General features: G+C 30.2%; 3 protein-coding genes and 1 long non-coding RNA gene across 6 annotated transcripts in view; 3 read left to right on the forward strand and 1 right to left on the reverse strand.

The window, feature by feature from the left end:
• Positions 1–26634, reverse strand: part of LOC145973522 (uncharacterized) — a 93789-nt gene that overhangs the window by 9910 nt on the left and 57245 nt on the right. The window lies entirely within an intron of this gene.
• On the forward strand, positions 560–4761 carry LOC145973506 (uncharacterized). The gene is made up of 9 exons (XM_083102968.1): positions 560–762; positions 1088–1207; positions 1741–1858; positions 2302–2563; positions 2884–3006; positions 3766–3856; positions 3936–4072; positions 4505–4637; positions 4714–4761. The coding sequence occupies exons 1-9, from the start codon at positions 619–621 to the stop codon at positions 4759–4761; spliced, it is 1176 nt and encodes a 391-aa protein (XP_082959094.1). The 5' UTR covers positions 560–618.
• LOC145973580 (uncharacterized) lies at positions 6255–10893 on the forward strand. The gene is made up of 9 exons (XM_083103087.1): positions 6255–6398; positions 6655–6774; positions 7029–7146; positions 7857–8118; positions 8438–8560; positions 9085–9175; positions 9252–9388; positions 10574–10706; positions 10780–10893. Exons 1-9 carry the CDS (start codon positions 6255–6257, stop codon positions 10825–10827), a joined length of 1176 nt encoding a protein of 391 aa, XP_082959213.1. The 3' UTR covers positions 10828–10893.
• On the forward strand, positions 12054–15809 carry LOC145973521 (odorant receptor 4-like). The gene is made up of 9 exons (XM_083102988.1): positions 12054–12101; positions 12421–12540; positions 12943–13060; positions 13528–13795; positions 14186–14317; positions 14795–14877; positions 14955–15096; positions 15512–15641; positions 15711–15809. Exons 1-9 carry the CDS (start codon positions 12054–12056, stop codon positions 15756–15758), a joined length of 1089 nt encoding a protein of 362 aa, XP_082959114.1. The 3' UTR covers positions 15759–15809.

Genomic DNA, 26634 nt, shown 5'->3' on the forward strand with positions numbered 1-26634 from the left:
ATGCCTATCTTTGCTCTTATCAAAAATTAATAATATGTTTTCAGCTATCCACTTTTTTATGTATAATATGAAGTTTATAGTGCTTGTGAGACAAATATTTATGTCTACATTACGTACCATATATAGGTAACTGTCAAATATTTATAATAGATAAAGTAAGTTCGATCATTATTTCTGTTTTTAATATTTTTAACTTACTATAATGTATCTCTCAAATATATATAAATATTTTTAAACAATTATAAGAACTTTTCCTCTAAAATAAATTTTATGAACTTTGTATGTTAATATATTAATTTATATTTTGTATTAATATATTAATATATTAATATGTTAATATATTAATTTATATTTTGTATTAATATATTAACTTTTTATATGTATGATCTATATGATATAATTTATATGTATTGATCGGTATTCTCGGTATCTGCTAAAAATTTTCGCATTTTTCAAATATAATCTGATATTCTTCCGATCATCATGAAAATGGAAAAAAAGCAGAAGTATATATATATATCGAAATATAACCTTTAAAAAAGCAGTGAAACAATTATAACAAAGCAATGATTGAATATAAATTCTCGTTCAATGGTCTTTTTGGGTTCTTAAAAGTAGATGGAACATCCTGAAAAGCGTTACTACAAATGGAACCGATTTTTCTTACTGGCCACTGGATTATGGCCTTATCAAAGCGTATGGAGCGCTCGTTTAAATAGAGGCATTATTATTGTTATTATATTACCGGTGGTATTTGTTCAGGTATAATCGCAGCTATTCTTTTTTATTAAATATTATAAATTAATGAATTTCTAATAAAAGGATTTTAAATAGTACGCAACAAAATTAAAACTATAACTAATTATAAGTATTACTTCATTAAAATAAGCTCTGGTCTAATTATTGACACATTTCCTACTTAAATTTTTTTATAGTAGACTCTTTCATTTTGTTATTTTTTAAAATAAAGTTTAATTATGCGAGAAATTTAGTCAAATGTTTTGATTTCTCTTGAAAAACAATTATATCTATCTCTTCGCTCTTACCCAAATATCTTCGTTATTAAAAATTAATGATATGTTTTCAGCTAAGTAGCATTTTCACGTCTAATATCACTAGAGAGTTTATGGTGATTGTGGTAGAAGTATTTGTAGTTACAATAGGAATGTTATACCACTTGTTTGCACATATGAGACACGTAGATAAAGTAAGTAAGTAAAGTTTGATCATTACTCTATCTTAATATTTTTAATATTTTAAATCTTCCAATAAAACATACTGTTTGCATGTTATTGTTAATACATAAAACTTAGTTACGTAATGAAATTTTCCTAAAATACAATTTTTATAAATTTTACATGTGTATATACATGTATATATAAGGATAGGAATATCTTAACACATAAATTTACATATATATATATATATACATTTTCCATATATATATGCTCTGATATGTATTTAAATTTATATATTAATACAGTCTTGTTGCCGAATGTATATGCATGTATTTGTGGACATATTTTGTTAAAACAAATAATTAGTCTGATTCTGATTATGTCATCATTATATCGTTATCTTTTTATCATCGAATACTATGAACAATATTTATGAATAAAATAAAAAATGTGATCAATATCCATTTAAATGCAATAACACAAAATACAATAAACAATATATTATCTCCTTATTATCATCTTATCATTAATATTCATTTATTGCGCTTTATTTATCTTTTAGTATAAACAATTATTTGAGTATATGTGGCAAGACTGGGCTTTGCAAAAAACAAATGATGAGATCAGGATTATGCACCAATATGCTAACATCACGAAATCAGTTACGTTCTATTATGCGCGTAAGAAAAATATTAAATTATTTTATTATCAAAATAAGTTTCTACTTGTAAATTCAAGACTATGTTTCTATATATGAGACTGTAACTGATCATTCTTTTTATATTTTATTATAATTATTTTACATTGAATTATAATTTCATTAAAACAAACTTTCATTCAAGACTAATAGTCGGTTATAATAAAAGAAATAATATTAGTAAAGTAATCATATCTTCAATATCATATCTTATGCTTTACATTGTATATTCACTTAAATCTTATACCAAATCTTATACTTTAATATCTTTTGTTAAAGAATCTTCTGTAAAATTCTCATGTAAAGAAATTAAAGATTAATGTAATCTCAGAACCAAAATTTATACTTTATGTGTATAATTATATATGTATATATGATGTGTATATATGATTGTATTAAAACATTTACAATTATCAAAATTTTCAGTTCTAACGTACGGAGTTGAGATTATATACTTTACATGGCTATTCATACCAGAAATTCTCGATGTTGTATCGCCCTTGAATGAATCACGGCCGCGAAAGCAGCCTTTTGATTATAATTTTCTTATCGACGAGGAACGATATTTTTACTTAATTCGATTCTTCATATTCATCACATTTACTATTTCACCATTAATTTTTCTCGCTAGTTCTACTCTGTTTCTAGCTTTCACGCAACACGTTTGCGCAATGTATAAGTTATTAGGGTAAGAAATTGATTATTATTTTGAAACAAACAGATAGATTTTATATATTGTCAAAAAGAAAATTATATAATTTGTCTATTAATTTTTGAATATATATATATATATATATATATATATATATTTCTTTCTCTAGTTTCTATATAAAATGTCAAAAATGTACTCATTTTTCTTACCTTTTTTAAATTTATTTTAAAATCTTTTATTTTTTACTTTTCTTATAGATAGTAATTAATCATTTCTCTTTTACTTTGGTTAGTATGACAAAAATATTATCCAAGTTTGGCCATATGATAAAAATAATATTAGGGTTATTTTGATAGGCATCGCGCGGAACACTTATTTTATGTCATCGGGAGTACAGCAGAAATCGATTTAAATCGTAAAGCAAGAATAAGATGTGGAAAGATAGCAATTCTTGTACGGATGCATTACAACATCATACAGTTCGTATTTTTATTTAATGTACATTATATATTTAATATGTCAGATATATATTGACGCATTAAATATATAATATTCTTTTGTAGTATTTTAACGAGTAATATTGTAATTTAGAAATAAGATTAAGAAGTAATTTAACAATGACACTCGTATTTATTTTATACTTTAGAGTTACGTTTCAAAATGTTCTTCTCCGAAGAAGATTTTACTTTATAGCCGTTCCGAAATCTTTTCGAATGTTTCCGATTAGTTCCGTGTCGGTTATCGAATAAAATTTTCCTCGGAGATTTTTTTATTTCTTAAATGACATTTTGGAACATAATCTAAGAAATAAAAAGATTCGTTACTAGCATTAGTTATTCGTACTAGCATTCGTACTAAATAATTAGATAAATCATATGCGAGAAATATTTGAGAAATATTTTTTAAGAAATATTTTAAAATTATTTTTCTTTAATTATATCCAGAAATAATATTTATAAGTTATTATTTACTTATATAATAATATAGAATATAATAATACGATTATAATAATTAAAATAATATAATAATAGAGAAAACAAAGAAATTATGATTATTAGTATAGTTGTCTATTAATTTATAATTACAAAAATGATAAAGTTAACAAAATTTATAAATAATATATGATAAATAATATTATATATGTATATAACACTACATTATATATATATATATATATATATATATATATATATATATATATATATATAATTTTTTACACGAGAAATTCTTTTTACAAGATTCATTGATGTAATCGAAACTTGTTACACAGTACCATTGCTATTAGATCTCATGGGATGTGTATGTGCGTTAAGCATCACATTAACGCAGGTATGTTGAGCAAAATATATTGATAAAATATTTGGTTTATTAAAATGTTATTTAAAAATGCTAAAATAAGATCTTTTAGTTATCAAGTATTCTCAGCAATATGGAAATGGCTATTAGATCTATTGGTTTCTCTACTGTAACATTGTTTTATTTATTCGTATATAACTATATGGGACAAAGACTCACAGATATGAGCTCAACTCTATGTCAGAAATTGTAAGTATAATTTATTTTCTTAATAATATATACTTAATTATTTTTTAAAGTATTTTTAGCTATATCTTAGATAATATTTATACTGTGTTGATAACAAAACTTGTCTGTTTAAGACAAAGAGGGAAAAATTATTATTAAATACTAAATTTAACAGTAAAATCTATTAAAAGAATAAGAAACTACGTAATATAAATGTATTATTAAATTATTTGCACAAGATCTAATATATATACATATATAATACATATAAATTATATTTCTCTAATAAAATATATATTATTAAAAAATTGTTTCAGATCTATTTTTTAATCGGCATTTCTAATTTTTACTTAATTTATTTATATTTATCTTATATTAAATGTCTTCGTTATTTTATTAATTGATAATTGCTTAGTTATAATGATTTCAAAATAAAAATAAATGGTCTTATAGATACAATTCTGCATGGTACGATGCAGTTATTTCCGAGCAAAACTCGTTATTGCTAATGATGAGACGATGCCTCCATCCGCTTGTTCTGACTGCTTGCAAGTTTTACGTTATGTCTTTACAAAGTTTTGGAATGGTGAGAAATTAGTATGTATATATTTGATACACGTAAATCATAAAAACAAAAGACAAAGAATATATGTTTTTTGAAGGTACTTCAAATGGCGATTTCCTATTGTATGTTTATCAAACGAATTTAAAAACACCTCTACTAATTATAAATAATATAGTAAAAAACTGTATCAACATATTTTAACATTGTTTATGTTTTAACATTGTTTTAATATTATATCGAAAATTCTTTTCAGTAAAAGAAAAAATATTATTGTTATTTTACAGTAAGTGTACATAAAATGAATGCAACATAATAAATAAAATAAATTTGCAATACATTGACGAAAAATGTGTGCGAAAGATGTTTATGTACATAATTATATATAAAATTATGTATGAGATTATTAAGATTGATTGAAAGATTAATTAACTTCTTCGAATATTATATTATTTAAATTAACTATTTATCTGTAATTATATATATTTGTAATTTATCTTGAAGAATAATTTTCAATATTAATGTTTAAATGACAGCACATACTTATATAAATTATAATCTTACATATTATCTATTGCTAAAAATAAAAAATTTGTTTATCACATTTATACTTACACAATAACGTGACATCACAGCGCATGCAATGTTATTTACAACGTTAAATCATATTTAATACATACTTCTTTATTCCATAAAATATATACGCGAAAAATAAATGTAATTATAAATGTTTTATGGAATTAGAAACCTTAAATTTTTTTATACTACTTAAATATTCGAGAACTGATCATGAAATTCTAGAATTGCATGATTTTGCTTGAATCATCTATTGTTTCAGAAATACTTAAAATATTTTCAAAAAATAGCAAGCTACGACACTTATCATTAAAAAATTTGTTGAGAAGTCTAAAGTTATGTTCTTTACAAAATAACTCTCTGATTTTACCTTTATAGTTTATTTTAAACCTTATTTATATATCTATATTTATATCTTATAAACAGATAATCTATCTACAGAAAATTCTCTCTCTCTTAATATTTCTTTCTTCTTTACTTACAGTATTATTACAGTATTACAGTATTACTTACAGTAATTTTTAAAATTACTTCAAAAAAATTCAAAATAAAAATGCGATTTATAAAATACTTCTTATAGGAGTATACACTTATAGCCGTCGATTTCGTTCTGCATTATGTAAATACACTGTTTTATATATTTCGGACTCCTTCTTTTTACTATCTCTCATTCCGTATATAACAATCGAAATATAACTGCGATACCATTACCGTAGTGAAATAATCATGCGTGCGTGAAAAAGTAACGGTGCGGAAAAAACTAAATGAAGATAATTTTCGGTCGCAGACCATCGGATGTTTCCATTCCCATGTTATTATCCGAATAATACACGCGCGCTACCGATCGATTTTCTCGATGCCTCTGAAAGTTCTCACTTCCGCGTTAAACATGTATTTTTCTTAAACATAATTCGTATCGATAACGTTGCAAAAATAATAGAAAAATATACATAATGGAAATAATCGAGACTCTAAAAAAGAGGCGAGACAACTATAGGCAAATAATCAACGATTGAAACCGTGCTCCCGCTTCAATGGTCAGTTCTTTTATGTCCTTCAAAGTAAATGGAATATCCCGAAGAGTATTACTATAAGTTTAACCGATTTCTTCTATCGGTTACCGGATTATGGCCTTATCAAAGCAAGTGGAGCGCTTGTTTCGCAAGGACTGTTATTACTGTTATCATGCTATCAGCTATATTTACTCAGGTAGTTGTGATTTTGAAACATATATAAATATACATATTATATATATTTTTATACAATTAACAGAGATATATACATAGAATTAATAATTTTAATTTTAAAACTTAATAAATAAGTATTTTACTATTTTATGTGAAAAAATAATTGTGATAAAGAATTTGATAAGGAATTTCTCATACATATAAAAAAATTTTGTCAAATACATTTCGATAAATAGCTGTCGATAATTATTAAGAACTTATTAGTAACTTTTTTTAAGATATCGAATTTATTTACATCCGAACTCAATATGGATTTTGTGATCGAATCATTACCAATGCTCGTGCCTACAGTAGGTAATCTATGCCAGTTGTATTCACGTATTATTTACGTAGACAAAGTAAGTTCCGTTCATCATTATACATGTTTCCAAGTTTCATAAGCTATAAAATAAAAGCAAAACAAAGTAAATATATTAAAATAAAATAAAATAATACGTAGTAATAAACAAATTTGTATATCTATTAAAATTTAATCTGATTACTTTACAGTTATACTATCGATTGATGGCTATACTAATATATCTATATTTTGTTTCTTATTACTATTATATAATATATGACTATTCACTTATATCGTTTTATGTCTCTTTAGTTTAAAGAATTACTTGAGCATATGTGGAACGATTGGGCTCTGGAAAAAACAGATATTGAGAGGAAAATCATGCATCAGTATGCTAAAACTACGAGATTAGTAATGATTTATCATTCGCGTAAGAAATACACGAGACGTTTTAGCTATAAAAGAAAAATGCATGCGTTTCTGACTGTGAGATTCAAATTGTATTTTTATGTATGAGATAATCGAACAATCTTCATTATCAGCATCGGATATTATATTATTCATCACATACATCATTTTCACAACAAATAATAATTTCTTCTAGTAATTCACAATCATGAGTTTATATATAAAATATTCTTTATAATTATCATCATTAAATTAAATGAATATGAAATTCTCTATGTAAATATGATTATTTATTTGGCACAATATCACTTTGCTCCTCATTTTGTCCGGTCTTCATTTTGATATTTATTTTATTCAATGATATATACTGATCTTTTTACATTTAAGACATTTTATATATATTCACATTTCACATATTTAAATATTTTTTATAATTTTATTAAACTAAATTTTTCAGATCCTTTAAATTTTGAATATTATAGAAATAATGTTTGTGTATATATTCAAAATTAAATTACATTTTGAATGTTATTTATGCTTAATATGTCATTTATACGTAATTTAACCCTCCCATTTTATATAATACAATCTCTGGACGGAAATCGTCTTATGGAGAAACAGTATGATTGCATATTCCTATATCGCATGCTATTTTTAAAATTTATATTTTTTTCAAGATGGCTATTGACATAAAGATTACACTAAAAAATTTATATCTACGATAATTTTCAGTTTTATTATACATCATTGTAACGGCACTCGTTATATGCCTGTTTTTGCCGGAGATTTTCGGCGTTACATTGTCTGTGAACGAGTCTAGCCAACGACTAGAAACCATTCATATGGAATTTTATCTCGATAAAGAGCGATATATTTACCTTATACTGTCCTGCGTGTGTATCGTGCTTTTCCTTGCACCATTAGTTTTTCTTGCCAGTTCCTCTTTATATCTAGTTCTCACGCAACATGTTTGTAGCATGTGCGAAGTACTAGGGTAAGAAATTGCTCCTCGCAATTAATTTTTTCTTTAAAAGATTATTAGAAAATAGAGTGATAGCTGCTTTATTAATTTTTAAGTGTATGAATAACTTAATATATGATATATGAGACAGTATTTATTTTATCTGCAAAATAAATGTCAAAAATACATTCCTTTTTACATTTTCCTAATTGTTTATTACTTTTTTATTTTCTATTCTTTTTGTAAGTAATAGTTTATTTTTTCATTTCTTTCACTTATTATAAGAAAGATATTATTTTACCAAATTCGGTTGTATATACAAAAAAAGTAAAGTTGCTGATAATTTTAACAGGTATCGCGCAGAACGCTTATTTTACGTTATCGAGGATAAAGTGGAGGGCGATTTAATTCGCAAGACGAAAATAAATTGCAAAAATATAGTCGTTCTTGTACGACTGCATTACAACGTTATAGAGTTTGTACTTTCATTTGATTTAATATGTTTTATACATATTATCTAATACATTAGCACGATCCAACTTTTTATAAATAATCTGCGTAAAGAGGCAGAATTATTAAAAATAAAAAAAGTTAAAAAATAATTATTGTGATAACTGAACAATGTAACTTTCACTTGCTCTTGTTTCTATATAATTTTAATTTATAACTTATATTTGTTTTTATATAATTTTAATTTATAATGGAACGATTATTAATATCAATTTAAATAATATGAAGATCGCGTTTTAATATTGATTTTTTTTAATCGCTTTATATGTAAAAATTATATTAATAAGTTTTGTACATGATAATAAAGATATATAAAGAAATAATATTCTCTTTGTCGATTAAAACAATTTTATAATTAAGATAATTTTAAATTAAGCATCTGCAAATTTTTAATCATACAAATGTTCATATTTATTTATTTATTTATTTCGATATACAAAAAATACTCTATGCGCCGTTTTAACATATACATGACTTTCATATTACAAGATTCGTTAATGCGATCGAAACTTGTCATACAATACCATTTCTAATGGACCTCGTAGGAATAGTGATTACAATAAGTTTTTGGTTAATACAGGTATGTTGATAGAAAAAAAGAATGGAAATGTGTCGAGTTTTATATGTTATCAAAATGCTGGAATGTACTTTTTCAGATATTAACTATTTTCGAGAATGTAAAGCGAGCTTGTGCATCAATTGGTCTCATAATTGCAACACTATGTTATCTAGCCATACCTAATTATATGGGACAGAAAGTCACGGATATGACTTCTAGCATATGTGAAAAAGTGTAAGCAATATACTTCACGATGACATGTTGAAAAATATACTTAAAGTATGTGTATGTACACACACACACAAACACACACACACACACACACACACACAATAGTAAATATATATAAAAAAAGAAAAATTGAAATTACTAAACTATTAATAAATATAAAAAGATATTAATTAAATAGGAATTTTTTATGTAACTTTTTAAAATTTATCTGGAAATATTTAAAATAATAATATTAAAAATATATAAGTAATTCTAAGTATCTACTCTCTAAAAGTGAATCAGTGAAAATATCACTAATTTAAACAGTGAAATAAGATTTCACTGAAAATCAATGAGTATTTTACTGATCTTCAGTGGAAACGCTTACTTTTTTGTTATTTTATCTTATATCTCACTGATTATGGTCAGTTAAAATAAAATTCACTGTAAAACCAGTAAATTTTACTGTAAAACCAATAATCGCTAATTCGTTCGTTTACCGCTACGATCGCTATCTCTCTCGTATTTAATTTTAGTCATAAGAATTATATAAAGTTTGCAAAGAGCGACATTTAAAATTAGAAGTATTACTTCGATTTAATTTCTGATACAATCTCAATAGAGAGGCTTCAGGTATTAAATCGATCTTTATAAGTCGGACAAATAAATGTCTGGCAACTTAATGAAAATTATTCGTTCATTATCTATTTAAAATAACAAGTTCAATATGCATGTAATATATATAAATAAAATAAAATTTTTAATATAATAAATATTTAGTAAATATAAATAAAATTTTTAAGTTTCTATGAAACAGATAGAGAGATGAATTGTAGTTTAATATTACTGGCAATAACGAAAGAAATATTACTAATATTGAGAAATATTACTGATTGAAACAGTCAAAATTATTAACTGATTCTTTCAATAAAATATCACTGATTTACAGTGCTGTACTTATAACTGCTGTAATAAGTGACTATTTACTGTTTTTCAGTGATAATACACTGATTCACTTTTAGAGAGTATGTTTAAAATTATGATTTTGGCAAAAAAACAACGATATATTCCATGTAAAATTTGTATTAACAATATTAATTTAATTTAATTAAAATTTTTATTTAATTAAATTAATTTTTTTTTAGTTTGTTAATCAAGAATTTTTAAATTTAACTGTTTTCACAATACAAGAATTATGGTCTCTTGTAGATACAATTCTGCTTGGTACTATGCAAGTGTTTCGGAGCAAAAATCATTATTGCTAATAATGGGTCGACGATTTCATCCGGTCGTCTTGACTGCCTGCAAATTTTATGCGATGTCTTTGCCAAGTTTCGAAATGGTAAGAAAATAATATGTCCTATTTGACACGTGCGAAGCAACAATAAAAAATAAAAAATATATGTCTTCCAAAGATACTTCAAATGGGGGTCTCCTATTGCATGTTTATGAGAAAAGTATGAGGATATTCGCTAACTGTAGATGCTGAAATAATGTAGAGAAAACGAACTATAGATGCTGAAATATTGTGTAGAATATTGTATTCAATACGCACTAATCTTATGTGCACTGATTAATACAATATCAAAAATATTTCTTCAGATAAAAAAGATATTGGAGTGATTTGCAGGTAAAAAAATGTGTACACGTGTCAATTTGAATGTAATATGTATAATAATTGAAACAAATTTGTAATGACATTAACCAAGCATTATAATTTTTTATAGATAAATAGAACACATTAGAATATATAAAGTAACATTAAAACGAAACATAATCTGTAAATAATGCAGACATAAGAGTTAATTAAATTATTCTTTTAATATTATAATAATAAAAATGGTTTATTATTTAAAATTAAACAATATTTTTAAAAATTTAAGAGAAAGAGAGAATGTTCTTGTTTTTCTCACTTTTTTCTCAGTACTTTTCTCATACTTTCTACACTATTTTTTATTTCTGGAGAAAATCTATGTGTGTCTATAGGAGATACCTACATATAAACCCTAATAATGTATCTATGACATAAAGTCTACGAAACTATCACGCCCGGGATTGCTCTGTGTCTAGATATTCAAAAACTGATCATAGAAAAGCCAAAATAATTGACTATTTTATCGTTATTTATACTTATGTGCGAAATATACTGCTGGGATATATTATTTTATTTCGAATATATTTACCTTCTTTTTCGCTATTTTACTCTTTATACTCCATAATAGTTGAAAGATAATCGCAAAATTACCGTAGTGAAAAATAATTACGTGGAAAACTAACGCAGAAGAAACTAAATAAAGATAATTTTCACCCTCGAACCACCGGTGTTTCCTTTCCCATAATATTATTTGAATACCGTACGCGCGCTGTCAAACAATTCCCCGAACGCCTCTGAAAAATTCTTGCTTTGTAACAAATGCGCGTGCACTTTCCTTATAAATAATTCACTTGATAATGTGGCGAAAGTGAACGAAAGAAATGAATAATAAGAATAATTGGATAAAAGCCTTAAAAAAGGGGGAATACGACTATAGCAAAGACGATCAATGATGAATTCTCAATTTGATATTCAGTCTGTTTACATCCTTCGAAATAAATGGAACATCTCGTAGAACGTTACTTTAAATTGAATCGATTTCTTCTATTTGTTACTGGATTGTGGCCTTATCAAAGCGAATGGAGTGCTTATTTGATGAGAATTATTAACTTTGCTGTCTTGCTAATATCTGCATTTATTCAGGTAATTGTATATTTTATTTACCGTATTATACACACATATGTGTGTATGTGTATAATTATATAATATAATATTTATATAATTTGTTTCTAAATATTGATTAAAAAGATTTAACAAAAATTTATATATTTTAATAGAATTAAAACTTAGTAATTAAATATTATAATACTATATCTCGTCGAATTTGTTTATATTTGGAATTTATATTTGAGAATTTGATTATATTTGGAATTTAGTCAAACTACCTCTCTCGATAATTATCTTCGGGCAAATTTTGTCTACTCTTTCTTGTTTTTATCAATAATTAATAACATGTTTTTAGATGATGACTATTTTTACATCTGAATTTACTCTGGAATTCATAACCAGTGTATTACCAATGATTTTACCTACATTAGGTTTCATGATGCAAATGTATTTACGTATCAGATTTATAGACAAAGTAAGCTCAGTCGATCATTACTTATATTTCTTAATATATACTTAATATTTGACAGAATTTTTATTTTAACTTTTAAATAAATATAAACAATTTTTATGAAATATAAATTGTACATAGATAAATGCGCGTTTATCAAATCTGTAATTAAGTCATTTATTTATTGTTGCTTTTCTATCACATGTAGAAATAATTATGCGGAGTAAAATATTTGTAATGGAATAAAAATAACACTAATATGTCATAATAAAAAATAAATTTCTTTAGAATACAAATCCGATTGTTAAGATGCTAATATATTGATCGGTAGCCAAACAAACGAAACACAGATTTATCTGGATTTATTTTCTTTTATATTTTTTAAGTAACATGTAATCATTTATTGTTAATGATTTTATTTTCCAGCTTAAAAAACTATTCGAATATATGTGGGACGACTTGGCGTTGCAAAAGACGTACGATGAAATCAAAATCATGTATGAACATGCTGAAACCACGAAATTATGGACGCTTGGTTATTTCAGTAAGAAAAATGTTAAATTTTGTTTTATCCGCAGGAAATGCGGATGTTTCTGCCTATAAAATTGCAGATATATTTCCATACATGATATTGCGAGACTATTGTGCTCTCTTCATTATCGGCAATGAATACATAGCCATAAAAAACTTATAATGAAAATAATTGAAAATAGAATCTAACTTTTTTTAACAACTTTTATTAACAGTTTATGTTCAATGTGCTAGTTCAATTAAAATTTACATAATTTTTCCATATACATATTACAATTTCTGACTAAGAAAAATGATTATGAAAAAAATAGAATAATATGAAATGTTAGAAAAATGAAATATTAACGTAGCCTTATTATCATTACCTTTCGAAATTTATTTTTGTCGTGTATATGATAAAAATGTGATATTAGAGAAATTTTATATTTTACTAAAAAACTTATATTTTATCGTATTTATATTAATCATGAAATTTTATAGGTTTCTACTATCTAGGCATAACAATATACAGTGTATGGCTGTTTACGCCACAAATTTTGGACATCATATCGCCTATAAATGAATCCCGCCCGCGAATACAACTATCATATATTCGTCTTGAATATTTTATCGATGAGGACCGATACTTTTACTTTATTCGGTTTTATATATGCATCATGGGCTTTGTCACACCATTAATGTCTATGGCCTGTTCCACTCTGTTCGTGGTTTTTACGCAACATGTTTGTGCGATGTGCGAATTGCTGGGGTAAGAAATAACTCTTCAAATTTTATTACTATTTGTGTGCAAGAATAATTTATAAATTACTAATATAATATAATATAAATTAAAAAGTAGAATATACGGCTCATCTCTCTGTGTAAATTACTATATATATATATATATATATATATATATATATATATATATATATATATATATAATCGAATAGTAATAGAAATATCACTTATGAAAATAATTATCATAAAAATACATTTTTCTTCCTGTATTATATTAATTTTTATTATTTTATTAATTTATCTGTTTCTCTTGCGATAATCAATCATTTAATTTTCTTAAAAGATAAATATATTAGAAAAAGGATAATAATCGAAAAAAGTTAGTTATATGAGAAAAATAACTGGTTAAATTTGACAGGTATCGCGCGGAACGCTTATTCTGTACTGTCGGAAATAGAGGAAATAGGAAGAAATGCAATTTATTTTGTGAAACAAAAATAAATGGTGAAAAGATAACTGTTTTTGTACGGCTACATAACAACATTATACAGTTTGTATTTTCATTCGACATACATATTATCTAATAAATTAATGTGCCCTTTTTATGAGCAATCTACATTTTACAATGACTGCACAAAGGCAGACTATAATATATATTTAAAAATGCAAAAGCTTTCAAGAAAGCAAAGTCTAAAAATAATAAGTGATAATTGAATAATGCTACTCTAATTTGTTTTTATATTTCATTCTCTGTTTTTATTAATTTCAGCCAACAAAGAAGCTATTAATTTAAATAATGCTAATCATACATTAATTAATATTGTTGCATTTCTCTTATTTTATTATTCACCTATCGCCTAAAACTATTTCTTAACAAAAAAAATAAGCATTGGTGAATTATCTAATCATAAATCGTATATTAATGTATTTATTTATTTTATTTATATATTTATTTTTATGTATCAAAAACATTTCTTTCCTCGCGTTATAATTTCAATTAACATTTATAACCTTTTTATATTACAAGATTCATTGGTACAATCAATAGTTATTATACAGTACCATGTCTAATGGATCTCATAGGGTTTATATTACTGACAAGCATTACAGGTGCGTTAATATAGATATATTGATAATGGAAGCATGAGATGAATACAATCGAAATGTAATGAAAATGTTGAAACAAGTCTTTCAGATACTATCTACTGTTAAAATTGAGCAAGCTATAAGATCTATCATTTTAACTTCCATGTTGTTGTGTCATATGTTTATGCATAATTATATGGGAGAAAAAGTCACAGATAAGAGCTCGAACGTATGTGAAAAAGTGTGAGTAGTATATTTTTGATAAGTATATTTTTGATGCCAATTTTTTAGTTCTGAGAGAAAAATATAAATTTAAAGAAAAAATTGAGACGAATAAAAAGAATCTATTATTATGTAAAAAATCAACTTGTTATGAACTTATTTCAACAATCATTTATTCGTAAACTTGTAAAAATATAATTATAAACATATTGTCAAATACATTTGCAAAATTTACGAATATATTATGAATAATTTTATAATTTTTTAATAGAATATCGTATACAATAACTTTCTCTAATGGCATCACTTAATAAAATTATATTTTGACATTAATAAAATTATAATAAAAAAGCAAATTTTTCTTATTTTATTGCTATATATTTGTTTAATCAAAATGTTTTCTAATCAAAAGAAAAAAAAACTTGATTGTATATAGGTACAATTCGACGTGGTATGATACAGTTATTTCGGAGCAAAAATTATTGCTGTTAATAATTAGACGACGTTCCAATCCGCTTGTCTTGTCTGCATGGTTTTACGTCTTCTCCCTATCGAATTTCGGATTGGTAAGAAAAAATATAATTAATATGCATGAATTGTGACGATCAAGAGTAAAGAATGCTTATTTTCTTAAGATACTTCAAACGGTGTTCTCGTATTGTATGTTCATCAGACAAATCTGAGGACATTTTTATCAACGACAGACATAAAAATGTAGAAGATGTAGCCTTTTAGCCTATAGCCTACGTTAGTCTATGAAGATGTAGTGATCCTATTTTCAATGCTATATTGAAAATTTTTCTTTGTATAGGAAAAAAGAATTTAATAGTTGCGAGATATGGGTAAGTATATATGATAAACGAAAAATATAAATTCGTAACAAAATTGACAGAGTAAAAAAATATATAATTTTGTAACCGTGTTTTTAGAGTAATAAATCATTGAAGTATTTAAGATAGCATTTTTTAGCGAAATATAAATTAAAAATCACAGAAATGTTAACTGCAGAAGTATTGATGCTAGTTATGCTTATGTCATTTTAATAATAATAAAAAAATAATGTGTGTATAGCATTATACACATAAATTACCAAAATAATTCTCGATAGCTACATTTGAATATATTTAAGCGACATCGTAAGAGGTAAGCGGTATTTTGACTGCGTTGCTGAAAGTGAAAGACTCGCTCATCTCAAACGTATAGATGCCTTCGAACGAAATAGTAGCAAAGTATACTGCAACCTTCACAATTCACGTGAAGCTCTGATCGTTTCGATTCACCAAAATCGGCGAAAGGTCGGTTGTAAGTCGCGAGGTGGAGTCACAGCAAGCGAGGCGGCGTCTGTGGAGGCCGGTTTAATAACATTAATGAAGGAACAGCTCGCGAAAAAGAGCAAGACAGAAAGGGGACGGAGGGAGGCAGGAGAGAGCGCTCTCGTCCCCTCGATTTTCCTCGCTGCTCCTCTACCATTCTTTATCCTTAGAAGAAATAAAACCAGAGTTGTAAGAGCCGGATGATTAATATCCAGCCGACAGTTTGTGAAGCGGGCAGCCAATAAACGGGATAAAAATACTCGTGAAAAATAGCGCGCTCATTAGGGGTACAGTGACATCTGCGACTGCCTGACTCGCGCGAAGGAGCTCGAGAAGGCGGGTCGAGGAGAACGGATAGGGTGAGAAGATGAGGCAGAAGGAGAGGTACTCGAGAACGGAGCGCTGGAAAACGCGGGGGGACAGATTTATTAAAGTAATGGCAGATTATTTTAATATTCCAATGGGAGTGCGCTCTATTCGCATTGTCTTGTGCAATTCAATAATCTTCACGTCTAAGCAACCCTTCTCGCACCCTGGAGGTGTCATTATTTCAGAATTAGACGCTGTCACTTTGTTCTTCTTGTTAATATCTAATACGTGAATAAAAGATAAATAGACTTGCCAAGATAAATGACATTGATGCTTAAATGATAGAATCTCCTATTTTGCGAATTGCGAAATTTGACCCTCATTTTTTATACGAAACTGTATTCATGTCTCAAGCACCGCGTTAAGTATGCGATGTAGATGTGAGCCAATATATGTAGTATCAACGAGTTTGGCCAGGAATCCCGAAAAAGAATCCTGTGCTCCGTTTATTTGAGTTCGAAGTAGCTCGAGTTAAATTTTTGTCGAGAATACAACGAATATAACGCAGCTGTTGGCTTATGAAAACTATAAGTGTTACTGCTAAAATAGTAATATCTGAGTAATCGATTTGGATTAATACGATTGCGATTTTACTTTTTCTTATTAACATTTTGTTATTAACTCCTATATTTTCTTTTGCCTTTGTGTTATGTGAAAAAATAAAATCATAAGATATCATATAAGTATCATAGGATAATAAAGGTTGGATAATAAAAGATACGTTAGAGAACATAAGATAAATGGGGATAATTAACAGCGAGATAAATGAGTTGCAGTATCGTCTAATGATAAAATCAATAGTCATCATGAAATCGTTAAGAAATCACGACTATTAATCAAACGTTTATCGTAGAATTATTAAAAAAGAATACCTGAAATATTTATCATCGAGGGATAGGATAGTAATGTACTCATTCCCTCCCCTTTCCTCATTACACAATTCATTCTCTGATTATTCCCAATGTATGATTTTAATCAATACAGTTTAAATTTAATTTTTTGGCAATGGCCAAAAATATAACAAAGAATTTGTCATATAGTGTTTGAGCAAAAGCCAATAATAAAATTCTTCAGAATAAGTAAAATCGCAGATGCACATCGGAATAATTTTCTTCTTGGCATTAGATCGTACATGCTATCGTTTCATTTCGGAGTATCATTGCGCGAATCGAGAAGAAAGGAGCTTATCTTTTCATTCTTGCTCTCATTAGATTATTTCGATCCATTTGGCAAAACTGAGAGTCTATCGAGAACGCGCCATTGCCACAAACAAAAAAAGATATATATATTTTAAAAAAATTTTCAATTATTAGATATTAGATTGATACTAATCGCACAACTCGTTACAATTTACGTTATAAATTAGGTTTTATATTACTTGTAAGAGATTATGCCAGAAACGATATGTTGCAATTACCCCACCCAGAGCTTAACGTACTCTACAACATACACTACAGCTACCAGCTGCCATTATAGGCATCGGGACTACGATCGCAACCATCGGAGCGCTGATATACGCCCGCCATCAAAATCACGTGCCACAAAGTGGCGCGATTGTATTTTTCTCGCAGCTTTTTTTTTTATTTCCTACTCTTTTTATTTTCAATCACGACACGCGCGCGGCCCGATCGACCGTTCGATCGCGACATTGTACTCGAATCGGCCGGCATAATCTTGACGTATATTTTTCCGGACAGCGCGAGCGGTGGAGCCATGGTGGATGCTGGCCGGCACGGCCAGAGATATTCGTTAGGGGAGGGCAATTTTTAAAAATTAAACGTCCCACTTTATCGTTACGCGCGGCGATTAATAATAACGGGCGCGATCGGGCGCGAGCGAGCGCGTATCTTCTATAACCTTTCCGGGATATAAATCTGCGAAATTCTGGAATTATCAGGCGGCGGGGCATGAAAGGCTATTTCCGTCGCGCGGAATCGCGGGCAATATTTTACCGCCCGGGATTGGGGTTGAACGCGGGACACATCGACGTTTGATATTTTTATGCAGTGGCGCCACCGCGACGAGATTTACGAGGCAGATATGCGATCACAAAATGTCCGACACTAAATCAAACATGTTGCATCGGAAAACATCCGAAATTATTATTGGGACTTTTATTGGATCAACGGGAATGAAATAAACGTGTGACGTAACTTTATATTCCGTTTCTCTTTCCCTTCCCCCCTCTTGCTCGCCGCCCTCTCCCCCTGCGCCCGTTGTGCGCGCGAGCGCGCCGTTCTATTCGATCTCTTGCGGAATAAAAGGCTAACTTTATGATTGATTCGCCTTTTTTACGAGCCTTTTTTCGTCGTACGTCAGTGCCGAAGGCGATGGATGGATCCTTCGTTCTCTGTCGATATCGCGTTCTGTCTCGTTTCTCGAAGCTAAATGCGCGATTCCATGCGAATCGCGGGAGGAATTTCCTTTTCGATTTGCTCATTAGCCCGTAAATGTGACGCCAATGAAACGAGGATTGCTTCATTTAAAATAAGAGGTGTCTCGTACGAATCATTGCGCACGAGAGAAGAATATTCCTCGTCTTGTTTCGCGAAGATAATTTATATCTATTAAGCTATATTTTATGGACAAACAATCTATTTATAAGATTTCTAAGATATTTATATTTAAAAAAATATAAAAACATTAAGTTTCCTGTTTTCTTTTAATATGTACGATATGATGGTTTTTGAAACTCGCGTCATGGACAGCCGAAAGATTCGTGTTTTTATCCTACTTCAACTAAATTTATTTGCATAATTATCTCGCCATCTTTTCGTCGAGAAAGACGAACATATGAAATCCGACAAAACGGTTTAGAAATCTCGTCCGATTACGAGAGGATTTAATAATAAAAGAGAACGTCAGAGAGCGCGAATTCCCAAGACCGCCGCAGCTTGCTGTTATTAATCGCGCTAATCGATTTGACGTTCGCTGATAATGCAGCGTCGGCGGGATATGCAGTCTCGTATATGCCGTGTCTATCTTTTATTGATGCGGCCGCCGCTGGCGCCGGCGTCCGACGCCCCGTAATTGAAGGGACGCCCTTTAACTGAATTTCAAACGATCGCATTGTTAGCGTTGCGTTTGCGATTGCGCGAAGAGCGTCGCGACGTCTTCCGCCAACGTTCACGAAACCGCTGTACGCATCCCATTCAACGCAATTTCACTCTTCCCAAGTAAAAACCATAGAAACTGTTCTATTATGAATTCTGATATTATCTCTTAATAAATAAGGAGATGTATTAATGATAAAAATTTAATGAAGATTAATGACAATAAGAAAAAACGAATATTTCATAATAAATCTAGGTAAAATTGAACAAACGATTGTGGCTTTATTATATTTTGAACACAATGTGAAAAATAATATAGAAAAGAACATACGTACATAAAATAAAATAGAATTTTTTTTTTAATTTTTAAAATAATTCTTGACTAAAAATCAAAAAAATTATATAATTAATAATAAATTATAAAATTTGAAAAATAAACTCCAAACTCTGGATTTCCCTTAATTCGTCGGTTCTCTACAAAATAAAGCTCGACATCGTCGAACGATCACGCCAAAATGGTGCGTGACACATAACTGTACAATATACAGCGTATTTATAGTTATGCTTAAAATCGCGATACAGAAACGGAAATAGCCACTCAGTTGCGCCGGGAGAAGGGGGAGAAGAGAAGGAGAATCCTGCGGGATGAGATGATATATCGCGGTTATTGTCCATTAGGAGAGCCCGAGGTGGCCATCCACGTCACGAACTTACTTTACGATATCACTCTCCTGCTTTCTCGGACCACCGACTCGCTTTCTTTCTCTCCGCTCATTCTTGGCACTCACTCTTATTCCCCTTTGCTTCTTTATCTTTGCTATCATGGCTTCCTGTATCTTTTTTCCCTGCGTCATCGCCGGGATGCGAAAGTGCGCGCGTGTGTTTTATCCCGCGCCTTATGGTGGCTACGAAGAGATTCTTTGGCGATTAATCCGTCACACTTTAGGCTCTCTTCCCTTTCTCCCTGCTACTAAAGATCGTTCTTAGTGTGTGATATTTTTTATAATTATGATATCTTTAAAAGTAATCATGGATGAAGGAAACTTTCATTCTACAAGAATTTATTTTTATTTTTACGAGGCATCTGTCGCTTCAAATTTTCCTGCTAAATAATCGATAATGTATTGATATGTTCTGAAATAATATTTATCTATGACTACTTTTTAAAATTTGAAAAAATTTATAAAATGAAAGAATGCAAACACATATTTCCGAAGAACAAACTTTTTAAAAATAAAATATGGTAAATTTTTCTCACAACAATATATTTAACACACTTAGCCAACTGTATGGCTCATTTTTCCATTTTAATGCAAAAGGCACTCTTATCCTCTTATCCGTTCTTCTCACTCACGCAAGTTTTGCACCATTTTGAACGGATCTCCACGACTAATGCCCCTCATTAAAAGTTTCTCTCGCTGCACCTTGAGATGCACCCCGTACTCGGAATATCATATAATCCATTGACCCGAGAAGTATCGTAATCGTGAAAAATATATCGCTCTGAAGGGTCGCATAAATCCTGGCCAATCATGGCCTCTTCTCGAAGAGAGAAAGAGAGAGAGAGAGACAGAGAGAGAGAGACAGAGAGAGAGAGAGACAGAGAGAGAGAGAGAGAGAGAGAGAGAGAGACAGAGAGAGAGACAGAGAGAGAGAGATAGAGAGAGAGAGAGAGAGAGAGAGAGAGAGAGAGAGAGAGAGAGAGAGAGAGAGAGAGAGAGAGAGAGAGAGAGAGAGAGAGAGAGAGAGAGAGAGAGAGAGAGAGAGAGAGAGAGACAGAGAGAGAGAAAGGCCCGTAAGAGACGACGGCTAGAGAGGAGGGCTGGTTAATTGGCATGACAGATAGAGGGTGCGAGAGAAGTTGTCGCTTAGTAACATTACGTCGCGATGAAAGTGATTTCCAACCCTCCCTCTCGTGCCGCCGCTGTCGCTACTTCTCTGCGCCACCCGCTGTTCCGCGTATTGGCGAAACGTTTCAGAGTGGATTGCACAAGCGCTCGATTCCTTGTATTATTAGAGGAGAATAGTTTCGGAGAGAGGGGGGACTTCTCATTCCATGTACTATTGCGTTGTATACACGGAATACCCTGTCCACATCGATAAGACAATGCTTTCGTCATTCAAGCTTCATAAAGAGACAAAAGTTCTCAAAAGAAACCTGATAAGCATAGATTGCAGATAATATAAGTATCTTGATGTAAGATGTGTACAATTAATTAATTATTATGTTAGGTTTTGAAAAAAGATATAGATAAAGATTATACAGGCTCCTATAAGATAAAAACTGTTTTGCATAGATTCAGATTTTTTTTGGATAAATCTTTCAAAAAATTGTGAAATATTTTTCGATAAATTAAAGGTTTTTCCTTACTTCAGACATAGATTATATTAATTTATTTATTCTCAAGTTAAAGGAACATTATAATAGAGGAGCATTAAAATTTTTCTCTCATTATTATTGTTAAATAACTTATATCTTCATAATTCCCTATTCATATCAAAATAACATATTTGACTAACGCAATATTTTGTATCATGATACTAAATCACAAAACGTGAATAGAATAACGTCAAAAATCTCGTTGAAGAGGGGGAGGGCGTGAAATCTCGCCATATGAGCAGCGCTTCTTCTCTCTCTTCTCCATCGGATGAAATGCGTGTTTACATAGTATCAAGCACCCACCATAAGTGGGCGGTACAAAGAACACGTCGTAGGTCCATATATCCCCCCCTTTCCCTCGCCCTCTCGAAACACGTCTCTTTCATCCCTCCTTCTATACATCATCCGACGACTCATCCGCTGACTTGTTATTAAATTAATCCTTCGTTTAGTCAAATTGATGCATCGATATCACAGAGCGCTCATAACTCACGACACCCTCTCTCGCACCCGGGGTGCGCGCGTACACATGAAACACGCGTGCGCGCGCGCGCGTGCGTGAGTGAGTGCGTGGTTCCGCAGCCCCGGATTCGCGGCTGCGAGGGGTTGCAGCCCCCTCCCCGATCCGCATTTGTGCCGCGCGTTGCACGCACTGACTCTACTATTTATTAATATCGTTACTTAACATTTCAACCGCTCGTGCATCACGCTGTGATGTCATTAAGATAAATGCAGCCCGGCGACCGCCACCGCCGCCGCCGCCCGTGGCCTGGCGTCACTCGATTGTTGTTCATTATAATTAATAATTCAGGAATCTCTCGCCCGGCACGCTTTTATATTAAGCGCCACCGTTGGACTTGGTAGCGTTGAAACGAGATAGGGGAAGCAATTTTGTGAATCGTAAAGACTTGATGCAAAGATAAATAAGAGAAGAATAACATTTCTAAAAAATTATCTAATTTTATAAAAAAAAGTTTTAAGTTTCTTTATTTTTATTAGATTTTTATATTTATTCCAAAAAATATAGGTGTGTTAAATGGTCTAATTAGAAATGTCTTCCAATGATACATAGATTAAGAAGTCGTGCTAATTTTTCACGCAAAACAGAACATTGAGCTTTTTCATTACTCAATTTTCTTTATTTCGATATTACCTCTTTTGTTACAATAGAAGATTATTCTTGTTTTTTTTTTTGAAATCCTTTTTTATTATATCAAGAACGGATTCTCGGCGATAGCACTTAGAGATTCAAATGATATTCGTACTCAAAGGAAGCCAGGATCTGAAGTCGAATTTAAATCCGCGGCAAAGTCTGAATCTTAAACGACACGAAAAGGGGTTTGTGGTCGAACCAGGATCAAATGATTTGATTCGAGAATACAGGATTAAGGAGAGCGTAAGCCAGTAGTAGGGTAGGTTGGGGAGCGATTGACCGTGTCGGCCATCATGGGACAGTGAATTAACACGTGCGTACATCAGTAGATATCAGTATCTATCAGTATATATTCTAGTCGCGGGGGTTCTTGAAAATAAAACCGCTCAAGCGAAATACGCAACTATTAATAAAACATTAGAGGAATACAGAGTAAACTAAAATAATGATAGCGATTGCTGAAGTAAAATCTAATTTTATCTTAGAATAATTATATTATTTCATTATGATTTAAAATTGTAGATATCATCAACTATTATTATCATAAATTTCAATAAAGTCAATAATAAAAATAGTTCGCGTAATTAATAAACTGAATAGTTCTATAAAGTAAAACTTAAGAAATTTTATATTCCTCATATTCTGACATATTCTCTATTTACAAATTGATAAGATAATTCTTGTAATTTTATAACAACCTGATGTACATCTTCGTCTCATTCCTCCAAGTTCTTTTCACTCTCTAAAAATTCGCGTTCGTTTAATACTTGAAAAAGAAGCGAAACGTGCTTTCGCTATAAAGTGCAAAACTAGTGCATCGCAGTAGCGGGTGGCTCGAAAAATAAAGAGCAAGAGAAGAGGAGGAGGAGTAAAAGAGAGCAAGCTTTAGACAATAGAAATGGCCGAAATAGAATCGAGTGCGGAGAGCGAAGAGAGCGGAAAGGGGCAGGGAGGGCCATAAACAAGTGCTTACCGCAATCTAATGCGTCTGTAATTGCTCGAGCACTGGTATCTCCCCCAACGGCCCCACTTGCTCCCGCGATTTAATTACTATGTAAATGTCGCATTCCCTAACCTGTCCGTTTTCCTGCCTGCCTGCCTGCCTTGCCTGCCCTCCCCCTGGTCCGGATCCTCATCGTCCTCTCTGGTGTCGTCCTCCTCCACCTTCGCCCGCTGTCGCCCGATGTCCTTAATTACTTTATACGTTATTATAGCCCACCAACTACTACGCCGACCGTACTCACTCCATCCGGCACCCAAGCAGGCATTCCACTCCATTTCGTTCAGCCATATTGCCGCCGGGTTAAAGCGGACTGCCTGGGACACATTCTGTTCGCTGATTATCTCAAGCGAATCGCCTTTGTAAAGTTATCTAGATCTGATTCCGAAGCTATGGAATTATTCGCGTAGATTGCGATGAAAAACAGAAATGTGAGATTCGTTGATATTAATGATACTTTGTTTCAAACGATAAATAGATAATATAATTTAAAATATTTGAATCAAATTTTTCTAATTTGTAATGCCTTTTTTTGCACAACAACTTTTTGCTATTATTATTACAAGTGACGTCTCTAGGTTTGCATGTAATAAATTAATAAATGTGTTATTAATGAATAGAGAATAATTTCTTTTCGCAGATAGTAATATAACAAAAAAGATATTACTATGAATTTATAAGATATTACTATGAAACAGCTTTAGAATATACACCGAACCCGCGTGATTAAATTACTTATAAGTTTTCAACGGATTAAAATAAAACGGATTGCCGCTAATACATGTGGATAGATAATATTGCTATTGGCGATTTGGAAGCCAGCCATTGCGCAAACGCGCAATAAACTGCGCTCGTATCGCTATCAAATGGAGAACGATTTCATCTCGTTTTAGCCTCTCTTTGTCTCATGGTCTCTTTCCCCCATTCTATCGTCGGACTTTTAACAGTATAAATGGTCTCGCTGTCCACAGGCTTCCGATAATGTGGCGGCCGAGAGGGTCGCGGGAGGATGGCTTTGGTCAGTTTGTCAGCCACCGATGTACCTAAGAGGGTCCTTTTCCTCCTGCGTCGATTTGTCTTCCACCGCAATGGATAAACTTCACGCAATCTGCCACCGGTATTTCTCAAAAGTAGACGCGATCTGACGCGCGAGCACGTGCGTCCTGTCAGATTTTGCTCATTCGCCATTTGGCAATAAAATTTATTTCGAAAATTAATGGATACGCTTGATAATTGCATCTCCTTACACGTTATGCAACGAACGATATACTTCAAAGATATTCCGCCATTTTCTCATAGAGACACATAAATAGATATTAATCATAGTTATTCAATAGTCAATCATATTGCTTCAAAAAATAGTAGTTTTTTAACAAAATATCTCATGCAACGTGTTATTTTAAAAAGATTAATTATTAAAAAAGAGAACAGAGAGAAAAGAAGATGATAGTGGACATGTTGTATCAGCTCAACTTAAATATTTGTACACTCTTGATTTAAATAGATTGCGACAATATATAATTAGAGATATAATTTCATCTCTTATGCAAGAAGTTTAATCGTAGTTTGATCAAACGGACATCACAACAACCGCATTTTACCGCATAACCTATAAGTTAGTTCAGCGAGAAAACGCAATCCTACAATTAAATTAAGGTTTTACTTATAAACTTTATAATTAAAAGAGAAATAAGTTGTGTCCAGAATTTAAAAAAAAAAATAGTTGTTATATTACATCAAAATGTGTGTCATGTTTTCATTTAATTAAAGATAAATTTTATATGAATTGTATATGAATTGAGAATTTTATATGAAGTGAAATATAATTTAAAAAAATAATTACTAATCTCAGAAAAATAAAAATTCACTGTTTTCCTTAACAAAATTTTCGATTACATTTTTGACACAAATATTTTATTAAATTAAATGTTATTATATTATTAAATTAAATAATATTATTCTCAATTATTCTACATATCAATTATTTTATATATCTTTATCAATTTTTTAGAGAGCGAGGCTTATTTATAATGCAAGATTGACAGTACAAGAATAATCTGCATTATTTTCTGTAAATCCACAGCAAATACATGCGTATAAGAAATTTAGGGGAATCCCGCCCTCGTCTCGGAAATGCATACGTAAATCGGGGTGGAGAGCGTGTGGTTTTCACTCGTAGCACGTTCCCTTTATGAAACAAATATGACTTTTAAACGGAACGAACATCCAGACATTCGTAGAGCACTAACAACAGGGAAAGATTAAAGTTGTGGGTCGTCCCGATGTTTTCG

The sequence above is a fragment of the Camponotus vicinus genome, unplaced genomic scaffold (assembly GCF_025532165.1).
Source record: "Camponotus vicinus isolate PSW18456_S1 unplaced genomic scaffold, iyCamVici1.0 SCAF_6, whole genome shotgun sequence".
Taxonomy (NCBI): domain Eukaryota; kingdom Metazoa; phylum Arthropoda; class Insecta; order Hymenoptera; family Formicidae; genus Camponotus; species Camponotus vicinus.